General features: G+C 33.1%; 1 protein-coding gene across 1 annotated transcript in view; it reads right to left on the minus strand.

Annotated features, from left to right (window-relative positions):
- The window catches only part of LOC145692677 (uncharacterized), a 1,521,027-nt gene that overhangs the window by 557,889 nt on the left and 943,127 nt on the right, over nucleotides 1-20,011 (minus strand). Inside the window, exons 260-266 of the mRNA XM_081768059.1 lie at nucleotides 19,891-19,938; nucleotides 15,913-15,966; nucleotides 14,317-14,367; nucleotides 12,451-12,501; nucleotides 4,408-4,458; nucleotides 3,714-3,764; nucleotides 2,790-2,846 (exon numbers count right to left, since the gene is read on the minus strand). Coding sequence (XP_081624185.1) covers nucleotides 2,790-2,846; nucleotides 3,714-3,764; nucleotides 4,408-4,458; nucleotides 12,451-12,501; nucleotides 14,317-14,367; nucleotides 15,913-15,966; nucleotides 19,891-19,938 — 363 coding nt within the window. The remainder of the gene's footprint in view (nucleotides 1-2,789; nucleotides 2,847-3,713; nucleotides 3,765-4,407; nucleotides 4,459-12,450; nucleotides 12,502-14,316; nucleotides 14,368-15,912; nucleotides 15,967-19,890; nucleotides 19,939-20,011) is intronic.

Here is a 20,011-nt window from a genome sequence, read left to right on the forward strand (position 1 = left end):
TGCAATGGCAAAAAATAACGGAGAAAACCCGTCGTAAAGTTTTCTACTCGCCGCATATATCGTACGACGCGCAATTTTTATCAAGTGACAGCGTCGCAGAGTGAAAAGAATCTGCGACTCAAGTGCAAAGGGTCCCGGGTTCGTTTCCTGTTCGAGTCAAGCTTCTTATTTTTTTGCTTCAACCACTAAAGTAGCCATTTGTAACTATAAGTAGAATATTAATTCACCATATGTTTATAGTGGATTAAAGCAATAGAAATTTTCAATTAGTTGTTAAATCTTTCAATGTTCCATGTTAACTACGAACAAAATTTGATATCTTCCGTAAATATTAATGTTACCGTAGTTGTTGTGTAAAAAATGTTCTTGACGATTCGTATCTACATCTGTTGACAGTGTGAGAGTTACAAGGGGAATGAGGGGGAAATCTCCTTTGGTTATAGCAACATCCAGTATTAGCAAAGACAATTTTTCCCTCAACTGCTTTGTAGCTCGCACACTGTGAACAGATCTACACACGAAGCGTCAAGAACATTTATTACACATCAACTGTCGTAACCATAATATAACTCGTGATGTCAGTATATTTACGGAACAGATTAAATTTTCTTGCTAGTTAACATGGAACATTGAAAGATTTTACAAGTGATTTGGAAATTTCTATTGTTTTATTCATTATAAACATATGGTGAGTTAATATTTTCTTTATAGTTACAAATGACTACTTTAGTGGTTGAGGCAAAAAATAAAACAAAGTCCGACTCGAACGGGAATCGAACCCGGGACCCTTTGCATATGAGTCGCATATTCTCCTTACTCTGCCACGCCGTCACTTGATAAATTTGCGCACCATTGAAATGTGCGGTGAGTAAAAAACTCCTCACGGTTTTTCTCCGTTATCTTTGGTCATTGCGCTCTCTCAGTTTGTAATATTAACTCTTTAAATGTTCACTACAACCTCGCAAAAGATGGCTCCGAAGTTTACTTACCAAAGTCTGCCTTCTCCTTGTCAGACTTGAAAACTAGTCAAGAGAAGGTAGCACAAACAACGTCGTAAATTCGAATTCATGATGATCCTGCACGGCAAAGTGACGTAAGTCAGACATTCAAAAGAACCAGTGTACGAAGGTCCTCGAGTTATCAGCAAGCTAAAGAAGAAGGATGTAATTGACTTGTTGCCATTTATACCATCTATCTATAAGGGACAGTGATCAGCATGGGGAGGATGATGATCACGTATATTATGACAGTAATGATAGTGCATTATATTCCAGTATGCCTTCCTTATTCATGTTTCTTTTTACATTGATGTTACCACTGCTTTTGTGACTTATTTTTACGTTCATTTACTGCTGTGCATTGTTTTCGTAAACATACTGTTCTCTTACAGAAGGAGTTTTAAATGGCAAAGTGGCGTAAGTGAATATTAGTCACCATTTTAGATACTGATGTGTTTATTAGAGTAAAAACAGGCAATTTATAAATGTATGAACTTATACCTACATAACAAGTCTTCACAGATAAACGTCTAGTTATTCACAGATAAAAATTTATAATACTTGTAGAATTTCGTGTACTTATTTTAATATGTATCTTTATACCTAGAAATGATTTTTCCTTCCAGTCCCTCAATTATCTGCTATTCTACTGTAAATACAAGAATTCTATGTATATATTCTGACACCCTGCACTTTTCGAGTTGGAGACATACCTTAGCAACATAAAGGTTTCAAAACATACCTTTGCACTTTTCTCCGATTTTTCAATATCGATTCTAACAAAAGTTTCAATATCTCAAAATGTCTCAAATGTGACTTACGCCACTTTGCCATTCATCGCCTCATGTATGATTTCATTTGATACTTATATAAAAACTATTTCGTTTAGAAAACATCCAATTTTCATTTTGTTATAACTTTGTTTCCACTTGTTCAAAATACACAGTATAATGACGAGTATCAGACGATAAGGTGGATGTGTGTTATCCCGTCCGTGTCACTTGCGTAATTGCTGTTGTAGAATACTACGAAATTTGGTTGTTATTCTTTAATGCTTGTGATACTGTAGTGTCCTAAGTTTGTAGTGGTCGATAGTAAGTATTTTATATGTTTTTGTTTTACATATAGATTTGAAATATCTAGTAACCTTACGTAGTGCCATTTGAAAAACTACAACTTTGTGTTGAGTGAGAAACAACGTTAAACGTTAACCTTGCTGTACTACAGGGTATATTAAACAATATCCCACACCAACTTTTGCATGATACCAAATTTCATAACGTTTTGTTTATTAGTTTAAAAGTTCCAAAAGTATATATATACATACCTAAGTATATAATCTTTTTAAAACATCTTTTACTCTTCTATACCTAAAACTGTCAATACTAAACGGAGGTAGACTGTGATGTTGCATGTCGAAACATATACATCTACTTCCTCTAAATTTGCATTTTTCTATCATATTGATAATTAGAATAACGTCTTATTTCCTGAAGCTAAATTTCTGTTATTGATTTTGCAGACGTGATTCTGCTTCAATAATAAATTTTAAGAGTTAAGGGAATATAAAGCATATTTCGCTAATAAAATTTAAAGGTATCAGTTCTAAGAGATAAACTTACAAAATGAGTCTTATTCATGAATATGGTGCTATGAACTTAAATAATTCAAGTTTGTACAAAGCATTATTATTTTAAAACTGTTGTGTAGAAAAGTACTTTTCAATTTATAATATTTATTTTACATTCTATGAGTAACGAGAAGTATCTTAGTTGACTAAGAATACTCTACCTGTCTGCACTGGAGAAGTTCCTGTAGAAGCAGATGTAGTGGAAGGAATTTCTTCTGCTAAATAAACAAGGAAATGAAATGAAATGAATTTTTTGAGTTTTACGTATTAAGTATTTTAATTACAGTATAAAGACACTTAAGAATATAATATAAACTGTTAGAATAACACGTTCCTTTTAGATGTTAATACTCTAAAAACTATAAAATGAATCATAACTTTGAAGAGTGAGAAAGGTCTCTTTGTATTAAACTTGTCAACATAACATTTACAAAATCAATTACAAGCTCTTTGTTCCACTTTGTCCAAGTGCAAGGAAGAACGGAATACTGGAATACACTTGTGAATTACAACTATAACTAATAAACTATATTTTGTTACTTTGAAATCATAAAGTGAAAAATTGTACATGTGATTAAAAATATAAAAAGCATCGTTCATACTACAAGTAATAACTTAAATCACATTGTTGAAATTAATATACTCAGGTAACAACTAGTGGGTTCATCAAACTCTACTTGTTAAAATAAGGTACAATTTATTTTGCTTTTAGGATAACGTATAATGGTAAAACTTGTTCAAACGTATTACATAAACGAGAAGAAGATGTGTAACATTTCAAGTGTCTTTAATGAAACACTATTTAAGGTTTACCATTTGGCTGGAGAAGGCTTGGAACACCCAAAAGTGAATCAGGCTTCAAACCTAATAAATTAGAAATATACAAAGTTTGTTTATTTAACTCAACGTAAAATTAACAATACAAAATGAAACACCTATTGCAAACATATTAATAGCAAAGTACATATTAAATGCTACAATTATAATGTTGCTTTTATAATTGATAGTATATACTATCATGAAGTTTTTATTACATGACATTATTGGTTTTGTAAATTAATTTATTAATGAAAAAACTTAATTACCTGGTTGCGGAATTGGCGATAACACTTCCATTACGGATTCTGGATTTATGCCTAGAAATTATATACATAAAATTAGTAGATTGATATGCAATAACAGCACAAGAAAATATTTTAAAGGGCTATCTGTTACACCTAACAATATATCCATCCTGCCGCTTCAAGTTAAACTAATTCGTTTCAAGGAATATTCATATAAAAGAGAACAAATTAAATGTTATAAAATGCTGTATTTGACTGTCAATAAGTAATAGTTCCAATTACATAGCTTACTTACATATGAAGAAAATATTTACTGTAAAATTTTATATGGTATGGAAAGCAAAAAAAAAAAAAAAAAAAACTAACTATTGGAGTACTTAATATATAATAAAAGCACTTAACTAATTTCAGTTGTCAGGAGTATTATTATACATTTAATTTCAAGGAAAGAACCATGTCAAATGTTTGAACAATTCCTAAATTTTTAAGCTACACTTTTCTCAAGAATAATATTGTCAAAGTGGTTTGTTAAAGTAATAATATGTGTTTTTTTAATCCATTTTTAATGTTGTTACTTTCTACAATTCCATATTCTGCGACCTGTTTTGTAAACTTTTACATAGGAAAGATCAACCATCTTCACATACATTACTGATGAAAAACTAACTAATATTACATTTTCTAGGATTAGTTTAAAATATAGCATTTTTCTTACCTTGCGTATATAGGTGATTAAGCACTTCTTGAATGCTTTCCATTCCCACACCTAGATAATTAGATAGAAATTAAACCTCCATTCCCGTATTTTATACACAAAAGTAAATTATTTAAAATATCTAAAATTCCAAAAATAATGAATAGTTTGTCTTAATTGTAATGTAGAGAGCTAATTATACATTTCGTTATTTAAACGACACATATCATTTGTCAGTCGGACCACGGTGGTTCAGAGGTAGATCATTCACCTCTGGTGCTTGGGGTTCCGGGGTCGATCCCAGCCTCCGCCAAGGGAACTTTGCGGTGGACAAACACCGTGCACGTAGGTTTCCTCGGGGTTCACCCGTTTCCTCCCACTTTCTTTATTCCACCATTTCATTCATTACTCATCTTCACCGTCTCCTTAGCTTAACCGGTATAACCGAGGGAAGTAAAACTAAACATTTTCATTTGTCAGTCTCCAACATACATGTTTCAAAGGTAATCAGTGTTCGTAATAATTTTAATACTTTATTTAATTATGATCTTACATGCAAAAACATGTATTATACAGTATGGCGCTGAATTCGTTGTACAAAAGCAGAGGAGTCATTCCTGAGGGCAAAAAATAATAATAAAATAAAATAAACATTGGGCGAAAATCGCGTCGTTTACGTGTTATAAGCTGCCGAAAGCGTGGAAAAACAAACTTTAGAGTTAAATATTGCACGAACTACCGAGCGTAGACGAGCTGGGCATGATATTATCAATGGATCCTAATCTGCTCTATCCACATTTACAGTTTTCAGACTTGTGCAATGGCGGCACAAAGGATTCCTCAAAGGACGTTAGGGATTCCCGGACATTTTATGACGTAAACATAGTTGACAAGAGTGTGTAAAAGACGTCTCACTACCTGGAAAAAATACCACGTTGCAAGTCATACACATACAGTCAAATAAAAAATGGCGAGTAAGATAATGATCACTGTGAATTGTTGCATTCTCAAAAAGTTCTTGAAAAGACAATGTGCAAGATTTCACTGGACACGTCACATCGCCATAATGTAAAAATGCGTACAATACAAGCCGATAGTTAACAGAAAATAAAGAAATTCCGATTGCTAATCTGCTCATATTAATGATATCGCAACACATTTGAGAATGCGCCTACATTTAATACTACAGTAATTGAACAAGAACAACTATTAAGAGACAAACAAAGAACGTGTAATAATAATAATAATAATAATAATAATAATAATAATAATAATAATAATAATAATAAATTATTATTATTATTATCATAATCATACACATAAATCTTTGAGCTCATTCATTTCGATGAGTACATCACACAAATGCGACTAGAGTTAGAGATGCAAAAAAGCCGGCTTTTTTGAATCCATGTTTTTTTTTTACCTAAAAAGCCGGCTTTTTTGGGAAAAACGAGAATTTTGGAAATTTTGGCTTTTTTCGTTTTCATGATTTTTCTATCTAAATAGCTTTCTTATAGTATACTCTATAGTAAGATAAGAATTCCATGACCTAAATGCCATATTTCGCTCTGAAACTCACCATCAAGATGGATGGAGCACATGTTTTACGAATTAAAGCTAACAAAGAATGTAGTATTTGAGAGCAATTTTAGAGGCTATTTAACTTTTGAGTAATCGACATTTTTTTCTTCCCTAGATCATTATAGTTTGTCATCCGTGTTTCATTTCTGAGAGCTTAGTACTCTAGCTTCTAGCGTAAAAGTTAAACTTATGTTTCTCTATATATCCGTCAAAGCGTAAGTTTTTCAATATATCCGTCAAACCGTACTTCCACATTTCTATTATACTGTAGCTGTGCAACGATTTAGCAATAATTTTCCCGATACAATCTTGAATACTAATTTATACAAATAATCAGTAGCGGCTTGAGAAAAGTACTTTGAGAGGGGTTTCTCTGATTGTTTCGTTTTTAAAAATGTCCTAATTTTATTTGGGAGGAGCTTGAAGTTTATGAGTGCAGGCATAATATTTCGTTTCATTTATAGATTTAGCGATAATCTTCCGAATACAACCTTGAAGATCATTTTATACTGAGAATCAGCGGCGGATTTAGAAGAGTATTTTGGGAGGGGTTTTTCTTAGTAATGTTTAGTTTTTCTAAACATTCGTAATTTTTATTTGAAGGGAGCTTAAAGTTCATGAGTAAAGGCATAACTAATAGATATTTCTTTTGTTTTAGATATTCCGTAATTTTGGGGAACAGGCTTCAGTCCGAAAGACCGCCCCTCTAACCTTCGCAAAACCGTCGCTGCTGGTAATTAGTAATAATAACGATTTAAAAACAATAAGAAAGGAAGTCGGCCAACTCACAGTACACGCACTATTTCTACTTCACAGATGGAATGAAGAAAAGTTTTGTCAGAATGGTCGAATGCTGGGTTGAATCCCGAACTTCCCGATATAACGCAAAAGCTCCACTCAGTCATTTTTATTGTGCAGTTGTATTTATCTTAAATATATTCCGTAGCCTTTTTTTTTTGGTGGTGGTGGAATAGGAGTGTTCGGTAATGATATGAAGCAGGGTTGCCTGGTTTAAACCAAGATGGTTTAAACCGTGGTTTAAACCGGCTGTTTAAAAAACTGGTTTAAACCAAAAAAGGAACAAAAAATGCTTTAAACCGTGTGAATTTCATGGTGACGTTTTCACATATAATACCATCCGCATTACGTTTATCTACTTTTCACCTTTTAATCAAGGGGACCCGTGTTCAATTCTCGGTCGAACCACAACTCATCTTTCAAGGAGCGATTCGAGGTGTCCCTCTAAGGGAAAGTCTTCTCCGTGATAACCTTCGTATTTCATAAGGATGTTAAGCCTAATCATACGAAATGAAACCAAATTATACATTTCTACTTGAATGAATGCCTGTTGTTTTATAAAGAAGCCAAGATTGCTTAAATATATTGATAGAAATTGGCAAAATTTATCAACTGCCTACGTAGTTTCCAACATCAGCTTGGATTTGACCTGGTTTTTATTTTCTTGAATGATATCTACATACCAATTTTGTAATTTAATACCGCAGTTTTAGTGTAGTGATTATGATACGTTGACCTTAAAATTTTACATACAAATAGATTTAAAGTAATAGCAGGATTTTCCCAATGGCTAAGGCGGGAGTTTCCCGATTTGTATATAATTCTGTATAATGTTTTTACTTATGTAACTGTTTATCTTTTTGTCCTTCTGAAATGACTCTTGATAATTATATTAACAAGTAGGCCTATGTAAAGATCAGTACAACGTATTTGTTACCAGGAATCCTTCGTGAGTGAGTCGGTAATAGCATTTGTGACTAATTAGTCCCGGTTTCGTCTCCAAATGGACAATTTCTTTTGGATGTAAGCCGAGAAACGGTTTGGATTCCGTTTTACCTTGTCTGATCCCTTCCAGCATAACCTTGTTGTTGCATAATAACACCAAGGCAAAACAATCAAATTTCTGCCCATATCTAATATAAATACATAGAGTAAATTATTTAAACCAAGAAAACCTTTTTTAAATAAAAACCATGGGTTTTGCCAACCCTGATATGAAGGGTGTGAGCCAAGAACATGGTAACCAACAAATTTTCAATCGCTGAGTTATGCAGCAGATAGACAGCAACGCATACCGCTTCGTTTAGTCCTTCATGTATACACTTATGTGAAAAATCAACTTTCCGACTTTCAAAATGGATTGTGCAGCAGAAAATCTCTAATTTCTTAAAATAGTAAAATTGTGGGTTACCATGTTCTTGCCTCACACCCTTCATATGTAGAATCCCTCTTGTTAAAGTTCAGAAAACTTGAGGACTGAGTAAACCGTGATGGCGGTTATACAAAACTATAGAATTTCAAGAATATACAGAACCAAAAGCTCTAGATGTGCAGCCTTTAAGTGTATTATATAAATCTAAGTATTTTTCTCTTATGTTTTATTTTAATTTTATTTTGTTCCAAAATGAGGGTATGGAATATTTCGAAGTAAAAATACTACATAGAATTTTGCTAGTTATTTGTGTATTTTATTTACAGAAGTATTTACTTTTAGGGTTGGCTGATTGACACCAGCTGTTTTTTTTTAAAATAAACAACTGGTTTAAACCAAAAAAAAAAATAAATAATAAAAAGAACGAAAAATGCGAATCGTGTGAATTTCATGGTAACGTTTCCACACATCAAACAATCTGCATTAGTTTTATTTCCTTTTCACCTTTTGATCAGGATGTCCCATGTTCAATTCTCGGTTGAACCACAACCCTTCTTTCATGCGTAAACAAAGTAGCGGTTCGGATGTAACTTTAGGCGAAAGTATTCTCCTTGATAACCTCGATATTACGTAAGGATGTTAAGCCTGAACATACGAAACGAAACAAAATTGTATATTTCTGCATGCCTGAATGGCTGTTGTTTTATAAAGAAGCCAAGGTTGCTTAAATATATTGATAGAAACTTGAATAATTTATCGATTGCCTACATAGCTTCCAACATTAGCTTGGGTTGGACTTTCAATGATATGTACCTACTAAATTTGTAATTTAATACATCAGTTTTAGCGTACTGATTATGATACGTTGATCTTTAAATTTTACTTGCAAAGCAATAACAGGATTTTTCCGTTATTGTTTTACATTTAGAGTAATGACGGGATTTTCCCGATGGCTAGGGCGGAAGTTTCCCATTTAAGAAATTTACTGACCAGACTTCTTTAAGCTTATGTGACCTCTTCCAGCATAACCCCGTTATTGCATAATAACACCAAGGCGAAAGAAACTTATTTTTGTCAATATGTAATATAAATACATAAAGCAAAATATCTAAACCCAGAAAACCTCGTTTAAGCCAAAAAAGCCTAGTATAAACTCCCCTCCCAAAAAAACAAGTTTTTGGCATTTTCAAAAACAACCATGGTTCTTCCCAACCCTGCTTTCTTTTGTATATATGAGGTTAAAAAATCTTATTATATGCATTAGTTAATCCTTTGGAATTCATAATGTAAATATGTTGAGAAGTAAAATTGTTTGAAACATCTTTTCGAAATTCATTGTTTATTTTCGAGGTTTTATATTATTATCGGCATCAACCACTAATTAATGACTTTTTGTGTTATAGAGAAGCGAAACAAAATAAGATTTATCAATTTAAAGCAGAATTCTGAAAAAGCCCAAAATTTCCCAAGCAAAAAAGCAAAGCAGAAAAAAACGAGTTTTTTCCAAAAAAGAAGGTTTTTTTTCCGAGCCCTTGCATCTCTAACTAGAAAAAAGGAAATCTTTAAGTTTTACGTCCCACGGTCATGCCGGTTAGGCTAAAGGAGGCGGTGAAGATGAGAAATGAATGAAATGGTGGAATTAAAGAAGTGGGAGGAAACGGGAGAAACCACGCACACGGTGTTTGTCCACCACAAAGTTCACTTGGCGGGGGCTGGGATCGAACCCGGGACCCCTAGCACATCTCTAACTAGAGTACTTTCTTTTTTCAGTCAATAACATATCGTCATAAAAAGAATTCTGATGTCATTAATATGAGGAGATTAGCAATCTCGATTTCTTCATATTGTGTTACCTATCGGCTTCTATTGTACGTATTTTTACATTGTGGTGACGTGGCGTTTCCAGTGAAATCTTTCACAACGTGTTTACTAGTACTTTTTGATAGGTATGGAACCACGCACAGTGATTTCTGTCTTACTCGCCATCTTTTATTTGTGTGTATGTGTATTGACCTGCAGCGTGGTATTATTTCCAGGTAGTGAGATGTCTTTTACATACTCTTGTCAACTCAATTCATGTCAATAATGTCCGGGAAACCCAAATGTATTTGGGGAGTCCCCTGCACCTCCATTGCACAAGTCTGGAAACTGCAAATGTGGATAGAGCACGTTAGGATCCTTTGATGATATCATGCCGCATACGTCTACGCTCAATAGGTTGTGCAATATTTAACTCTAAAGTTTGTTTTCTCACGCTTTCGGCAGCTTATAACATGTAAATGAAGCGATTTTTGCGCTATAACGTTTATTATAATTTTTTTTTGTTTGTTTTGCTATCAGGAATCACCCGTCTTCTTTTGTACAACAAATTTAGCGCCATACTGTATATTAATAATAAATTATGTAGAATAGCTTCATTGGGACCAAAGATTATAACGATTACATAACATGACTTTTTGCATTGTTTTAAGAAATGGAATGTAATCTGTAAGTTTTACGTCCCACGATTATGCCGGTTACGATAAAGGAGACGGTGATGATGAGAGATGAATGAAATGGTGGAATGAAGAAAGTGAGAGGAAACGGGAGAACCCCGAGAAAGCCCACGAGCACGGTGTATGTCCACCGCAAAGTCCACCCGGACCCGGGACCCCAAGCACCGGAGCTGAACGCTCTACTACTGACCCACCGTGCCCCTTGCATTGTTTTAATAAGCAAAATTGTGCTGGAGGATGAGTAAAGATAAAGTCCAATACTACATCTCCATGATTGTTCTGTCAATACTAGAGAGTACTTTGGTTGATCTCTTGTGTAGTCCAGATAATAATTATGCAGAAGAAGTGAAAGAAGCATTTATAACAACCTTCGCAGATACTCAGTGAAATACCACAATCCTGACCAGATTCTTTTTTGCCAAGTTCAAGAAACAAGATATATATTAGATACTAATCGCAGTGGTAGGTCATTACATTAGAAAAAAAATTCTATCTTGCATTAACAGAGATGTCCAACTCTGTCAGTTATTTATCACAACAGGCAGGAACTTTAAGATCTACATTATGTAGTGTTTTCCGCAAGTAACTTGAATCTATCATCACAAGATATATTGTTCATGAATTCCCAGGAAACACTATGAATCGCATGTGATATATTAACAATATTTTCAACATTTTTTCATAACAGAGTGTAGAACATTTCGGATGTGACATTATTTTGTTATAAGTTATAGTAAAACTCTCTGGCTTGTGACCAGTCGAAATACATATTTCAGGAGTACGCAAGATCTATATGCTCTTCACATACAAACTCTTCATGATGAAGAGATTGAAGTATGGATTCTACATATTGTGAAACTATATTCTTCACATTGTAGAGACGTAACTTTAATTCAGACAATGGGTGAAATTTTCTTAGGACGTGTTTGCAAATCTCATCATACTTCAGTAGAATCTTGCCCGCCATGTTCTTGTATCTCACATAACGAGACTTATATCTGTAGGGTTACGGCAAGGTACATGTGTAAAAGCACAATTCAAAGACATTTGATCAATTCCAATTTGAGATTTCGACAAGAATACAAGAAATCGCCAACTCAACCTCAAGAATTCCCTACAAACATTCGTTATCACAATCAGACATACTTTCAGGTCAATTGTAATCATCTGCAACATCTTTGGTATCCACACCTGTCATATATCACTATACGTTGATATTATGTGAATCCCATTACTGCGTGTTCATCTCTCCTTACGGTGAGACATGCATACGTAGTGATATTTGGGGGAAAATGGAACGAAATCTTTGAGTTTAACGTCCCACGATTATGCCCTTTAGGCTAAAGGAGGCGATGAGAAAAGCAAGTGAATGATAGAAGTATTGCATCCAAGTAAAGAGAAAATGTGAGGAAACAGGAGTACCCTGAGTAAACCCAGGGGCACGATGTTGTCCACCACAAAATTACTTGGCTAGGAATCGAACGAAGAATACCACACATAGAAGTAAGCGCTCTACTACTGATCTGCAGTGATTTTTGGGACAAACTATATATTATAAATATTTTGCCTAGTCCAGACACATACAACGATAGACATAGTAACAAATAGTTAAGAATGACATGTTTAAGGGAAATCTTTGGAACAATACTTTTCAAAGTCGTTCGTATTATCGTAGGAATGTGTATTCGGAAAATGACGTAATATTTCTAAATGTCATTAATGAAATTTACTATAAATTCTAACACTTAGTATTGAATGAATTTGCAAGCAATTTAGAATTTAGAATTGAAAAAAAATATTTTTAAAGTGATTGTGTACCTGGTGCTTTTAATTGATTTATAACTTCCATAACTTCTGCAGGATTTAAATCTGCAAAGAACATAAGATCATGTACAAGCTCAGCGTACAGGATAATGTTAAAACTTTAGTTTTGTAATTTTAATAAACTCTACTAACATCTATTTGTCTGCATAACACTAAGTATATATTTGCAGAAGATTAAAAGTAGTAAGCTGTATTTTCTCTTGTTAACAAATAAATAATAATATATAAAGAACACCACTTGTCTTACAGAAAATACTGTAAATATCAATTTTTATGAACAGTGCAAGTAAGAACTTATGCCCACGCAGGTTATTGAAGAGCTGAAATGCCTGGATTTAATATCTAAGAGAAAACCACTAATGATTTGGATGCAAATCTAAAAACTAATCCTGTCTCTCATGGCTCAGAAAAACACATGAATGTTAACTGAACTTCAATGAACAATCAATACTTTAAAGCTCATTTAATTCATACATCTCCTGAACTGACTCGCAGTGTATTTTTTATATAACTAACTAAATAATTCTATGGCCTACGGAACCCGGAGGTTCAATGCCGCCTTCACAAAAGCTCTCAATTAACTTCTGTTCTTAGCCAACTAGATCCAGTTTCTACCTTGTATTCCTATTTCAGTAAGACTCATCTTCGTATTGTCCTCTCATCTGCTCCCAGGTCTTCCTGATGGTCGTTTTCCGATAGAGGTTCCAGTTAAAATTTGAAAGTGTTCTTACCTTTTTTACATTATTGCTACATACCTGCTTACCTGGGCCTCTTAAACTTCATGAACCTAATAATAACGGTATATAAATTTTGCAGCTCCTGGTTATGAAGTTTCCTTCATTCCCATTCCCGTTCCCCTTGGATCGGAATATTCGTATTAGCATTTTGTTTTCAAATACTTTAATTTACATTCTTCCCTCAGAGTAAGCGACCACGTTTCACAACCACGCAGAAAATAGACATGACTATCATTTAGCGTATTTTAACCTTCAAATTTCTCGACAGAATTCGCAACAGCAAAAGGTTTTTGGACTAAATAATAACACGAATTACTTGCTTCTTGTCGACATTTAATTTCTTTAAATATATGGCTTTTGTCTGGTAATATAGATCTTAAATATTTAAAAAGCATCTTTTATATATTTTCAGTAATGAAAAAGACTAAATTTGAAGAAAGTTTTCTGAATTTGTTGCTATTTTGCTGCGAAATTTGTGTCTTTATGGACAAAAGAGGGTGTAAGGAAATTTGGAGCGGCCTAACTTAGAAATGAGATTAACTAACTGGTAATCATTATGGTATACAAAATAGAGAAACATGTAAATTAAATTATCTCCTGTAGCTTTAAGATAAATTTATTTATCATAATCATTGTTAAAGCTCATAAATAAACCACTGTGTCTTAATTAACTTTTCATATATAACACATTGACACCTATTTTAGAAACAGAAAATTTGGGAACTGGAATGTAACTCATATTTTAAATATTAAAATATTCAGATTAAAATAACATCTGACTAAACCAAATACTTTTTGTGACTAACGTATGTTTCAGTTTTGCTAATACATCACTCCCTTCAACAAATACATCTACTGTATGTGATGAGGACAAGACATACTGTGAAAAGTATAACAATTATAAGTGTTTACTGTGTTCGTATTTTACTCATATTCAATTCATATGTAGATCCAAAGCTAGAGTCAACGGATAGAATTAAAAACTGGAACAAAATATTTAACGATCTCATATAAAATTCTTGATGTGGGTTAAGCATTATGTTTGTTCTCAGAATTAAATAATAAAAATAAAATGTAAATAGCTTTAAATAACATTAAATTTATGAACAAAATATGTAATTACTTGGTGATTGGAGTTGTGTTAAAACTTCTATTGCTTTTTCTGGGTTGAAACCTGCAAAGTATACAAGATAAAATAATCACTGTCACAATGTATTAATCCTTTAAATTATTAGCTCAACAATAATCAATCCCTTTATATTAATTTAGTTCATATTTTTGGCTAATAAATAACTTATTTGCTACCAGTGTTCAATAAATACAGTTTTTAACGAATATGATGCTTAGATATGATGGAAGCGATAGTAACAGAATTTATTTCTAGCTACATTCAATTTAAATGTATTATTATAATATAGAGCAATTTATGTTTGTTCCTCTAAATGAGGATAAGTTATACACCATAAAACTTTTACTTGAAAAGCTTTCAGAAATAGTCACTACTATACTTATAACATAATAATTTCAATAATTCCATAATTTTTAGGTTATAAGACACATTTACGTTGTCACCCGATTACTTACAAAGTTTATCGTTAAATCAATCTAAGCTCTTTAGAAATCAAAATAACAAGTCAGAAAAGTCAATTTATTCAAGAAATACAATGGATAGTATTGAATATCCTTCAGGTTGCATCGGGATACGAGATTTTTCAGGCACTAAAATTGCTAAGTATATTAACACTTTAATTGGTAACCATTGATGGCATTACCTTAAAATATTTAGTTCGATTTTATGGTTAAACCATGTCTTCCTGATCATAATCTCGTACTTTTTAAAGTATTTTTGTACTTTGGTTACAAAATATAGGATGTTTATTTCAACATTGCCATAAAATAGGTCGTATGTGTTGCTACTGAGTAGCATTGCCCTACTGTTGTAAAATATACAAAAATATTTTCAGTAATTAGCAGCAGTTTTGTTGAAATATCTTCCTACAGAGCAAGAAACCACAAATAAAAAGAAAATAAAAAGATAACTTATGCGGAACGTAGCGGATAAAGCTTTTACAATACTAAATGTGACTCTACCCTGTCGACGAAGATTAGAAATATCTAAACAAGCGACCCGCAAATTATGTATATGCATATTGTATGAAAACAATAATGCCTATTGAATGATCACTGAAGTTATAATTCGTGCGGATAACGCAATAGATGCGATATTGCTTGTAAGCAACACTGTAAAATAAAGGGTCAAGATTTAAAATAGAGAAAATTTACTAGTATCTCATATATTTATGTGAAAGGACATTTTTAATTTAAACTTGAAGTCACCAACGTTGCACGGCTCTAAAGTTTACTATTACTATTGCCCCTTTATTTTTTTAAGTTACAATAATGATACTATAATACAGATGGCGTGAAAATTACGTTATGAAAACCGCTAGGTAATGGAAGTTAATTATGCGTCTCAAACAGTTCTACGCCAAACCACATTTAATATTTATTTACTTATTGTATGAGTGCATATACAAGAGTACTTAAACTCAAATAATTGTAGCTTTATTTTTAAAGTTATTCTCTAAATTTATAATTTCATCTGCACATATAATTTCAAATATTGTTCATAATTTAGAAACATTTTTTAATTAGAGGAACATTTAAATTATCATCTGTCGAGTAATATTGAAAAATGAAAGGAAACTGGGTGTTATACCTGGTTCTATAGGTTGCCCAAGAATTCCTTCAACAGATAATGGAGCCTGTCCAACTAAAATATTAAAAAGAACTCTTTAGAATAACAGCAATTACGTTACTTACTTACATCGTCTCTGTAAGAAGCTAATAAATGCAATTATGGTGACAATATGGAGAACGGTGTGTTTAATACAACTTTTATCTTCGTTCTGATTACTGTAATTGTTAATATTTACCTAGTTAGTATGATTGGTGTAAATTGATCAATGTAATATATCTCTTTACATTCTTATTCACAATATTCATTCAATTGCTTTTCTTAAGAGTGAAGTATACAATAAAGGTATTTAGAAAATAATGCATTGCGACTGTCCTCTGAATTACTTTCATGCATGTAACAGTAACTTTCTGTACATGGTTATTTATTAATTAGGTCATCCGGAACTCAAGATATTCAAGTTTAATTACCCAAGTTCTAAGAAAAAAGATACCTAAAGTTTATATGCAATGAAACAAGAACATTCTGTAAGTAATGGAAATATGTGATGTTCTTTACATTGTAAGAGAAATTTCCAATACATAGGTATGTATCTTTCAAGAACTGAAAGGAGTTTCAGATAGATATCTTAAATATGAAATATGTCCTAAATAACCAATAGTCGATGTGATTACTTTGGGTACTGTGTGCCTTGATTATTATTGCATTTTTAAAATTCATTTCTGTTAAAGATTGAGATTTGAATCGGATGTTAAAGTTTTTAGTTGTATTGTCCTTTACACACAAATGATTGGAGATTCAGAATTCGTTTATTCTTCTTACATATAGCAAAATATGTTACTTCTTTAGTACAACATTGTAATAGTAGAATAGCAAATCGTACTAACAAGTAACACTTCCGAAGTGTAACACTCCGATTTTGATCAAATTTGGCAGGGAGATACTACTCATAAAACAAACGAATACGTGTTTTTATTTTCTGCGACAAAACGGTTTTAGGGAGCAAAAGCCTTCACCCAAAATTTTGAAATTGACGCCCGAAAGGCAAAAAAAATTGGACCGAAGTTAATGAAATTGTGCACAGATATTGCAGACATAAAACGAGGGGAGGTACTAACCCCTCCAAACCTTTGATCACGAAATATCAAAAGTGCTAATGACAGTATGTCAGATGTATGTAAAGGACATGAAGAATTGCAACGAAATTTTTGTATGGACAATAAGCTAAAATTAACAATTATGCTTTTTTTTATTTTCGGGGAGAAAACGGTTTAAAGGAGCAAAAGAGTCCGTCCAAAAGTTTGGAATTTGATGCCCGAAAGACAAGCAGGAGTGGATCGAAGTGAATGAAATGTGTACAAATATTGTAGAGGTAAGATGAGGGAATACGAATTTAGTATTTTCATTAAAAAATGTTGAGTGGATCAAGGCGTTGAGTGGCGTAAGAAGTGGACCGAAGCTAATGAAATTGTATGTAGGTATTGGATATGTGAAATAAGGCCTTTTGTGTTCCACAAGTGTCTCCATCCGCTTTTTTCAAATTTTGCAGATCAACAACAATCACAAGCAGTATAGCGTATTTTATAGTGTTTCAGGAGGCACCGTTAAAAATTACTTTGTTTTTCTGCATAACCAAAAGCACGTATCGATTTATTTCCTGTTTGCTGTTGATGTGCCAAATTTGAAGCAAAACGGATAGGGACACTTGAGAAACACGAAAGGCCTTATTTTACATAGGGTCTATACAATATCTACACACAATTTCATTTGCTTCAGTCCACCCCTTTCTGCACTATTACGATAATATTTATTTTTTTATTCGGATGGGGCCTAGACCCGAAAAGTTTTTTTCCCACACAAATTAAAACACGTTTCATTTATTGTTTAAAAATTGTCCCTATCCTCGAAATCCCTTAGGAACTTCTGACGTATTCTTATTTGCACTTTTGATATTTCGTAATCAACGGTCCGTGCCTCACTCAACCGCATTTTTCAAGGAAAATACGAAACCCGATTACATCATTTTACGTCTACAATATCTGTGGACAATTTCATTTAATTCGGTGCACTTCTTCTTGCCTTTCGGGCATCAACTTTCAAAATTTTGGGTGAGGGCTTTTGCCCCCTAAAACTGTTTTTAGGCAAAAAATAAAAGAAGCAGTATTAGTTTATTTTTTTAGTATCGTTCATACACAAAATTTCATTGCATTTCTGACATACTGTTACTAGCAGTTTTGATATTTCGTGATCAAAGGTTTTAAGGTGTCCGTGCCCCACCTAACGGTCTTTTCGAGGAAAATACGAAACACGTATTCTCTCATTTTATATATACAATATGTGAGTACAATTTCGTTGACTTCGGTTCACTTGTTTCTGACTTTCGGGAGTCAACTTTCAAAATTTTGGGTTAGGAATTTTGCCCCCTAAATCCGTTTTTCCGTAGAAAATAAAAATACACGTATTCCTTTATTTCATGTGTAGCATCTACTTGCTAAATTTGATCAAAGTCGGAGTGTTATCCTCTAAAATCAAAATCTGGTCCTCTTAAAGGACGCACGTGGTGGAGTACAATGTTGCAACAATGCTGATCAGTGAGTGAACCGTGTTCAAAAGTTTAGAGATTGGTGTATCAACGCAACATTACGTCTGCCACACAAGAAAAACTCGACCTCCAAAGCGGTTGTGTTCGACAATATATCTGAGCTCATTGTGTGTTCGCATCCCTCGCGAGATGAGTGTAATAGACTAAATATATAAAGTTGAGAAGAGAACGTCACTTGTCGTCGGTCAAGCCCTGGAGGTGTCAACGAAACACAAAGAAATGACCTTCGATCAAACAGATTACCTACATCGAGTCAAAGAGCTATTGTAAAGAGTAACAATGACATCATATTTTCTGTTTCAGTTCCTAGCAGACTGCTGTAGTTGCTGGTGTTTGATAATCAAATTTTGTTCGTACAGCATTGACTGTTGTTGAGAATGCTTCCCATGCACATTAAATAATGGTGTGGGCAATACTAAACTTCTTGTCACATTTCGTCTTTTTGAGTTTCCTGGTGGTTCTCCTACATGTAAAGTCATCCAAACGTTGTTGCCAGCCATTTTGTTGTAGCTAACACCACCACAATGCACCTTGATAGATCTTTGAGTAGGACACGCTGTCTTGTTCTCTCATTCAATAGCATCATATTAATGGACAGATTCAGTCGGTACTACTCACACGTTGATGCAACATCATACAACATCTTGTTTCGTGTATTTTGTCTGTATAGGTGTACAATGTCTCTTGCAACATTCCGTGGTTTCATTTAATTTCAATGATTACGATATTTTGAATTACTTTATCTTTCTCGTCCTTATATTTCTGAAAACTAGTGTAGAAACAAGATCTCACGGATTGTTTCATGTTGAAAAAAAACCTTTGTTAGCAAAGAAGTGTATTACTTATTTCTTTGTTTGTTTTCTGCTGTCACTGACGTGGACTGACTTTAATTATTAAACAAATATTACTTTATCCAAGTTTGTATCTTCTGCACGATTAAAAAATTTTAAATACTGTTGATATATGGGACGTTCAGGTAAAAAGTATGAAAATTGTAATATATAAAATACTTTGGAGTGTAGGAGGTAGTAATAGAGCAAATGCATACGAAGGAAGTATTAAAAATGTCCCAAGTTTTTTTTCATGCAAGCGACCAAACTGTTTCATAAAGAATGTTGCCAGTCAGCACAAAGAAAATAAGTTGTGAGTTATAAACGAAAATCATACACAATTTATTGCATGAAAGTGTCATAAAAATAAAAGTGAAACTAAGAAGTAGAGAGCTAAAAATGCTAGTTGTCACAGTACTATATTCACATATTTTCTTTCCTGAATCTTTCTGATATACAGTATTAGACTCAAAAGCGTTGTATAACAATTGAATATCTAGAAAGAATAAACAAGATGCAATAAAGTAATTTGTTATCTGAAATACTAAAAATAAGAAACGAACTAACCAGGTTGCTGAGGTACATTTGAACTCGGTTCCCCTTCTGGCTCAAGCACTAGAAAAAGGGACAAAAGTGATGAATAAGTGTTATTTGCTGCGCTCAACATTCAGTTTATTTGTGTTGAACT

Source organism: Thermobia domestica, chromosome 8, assembly GCF_964235325.1.
Source record: "Thermobia domestica chromosome 8, izTheDome1.hap1.1, whole genome shotgun sequence".
NCBI lineage: Eukaryota > Metazoa > Arthropoda > Insecta > Zygentoma > Lepismatidae > Thermobia > Thermobia domestica.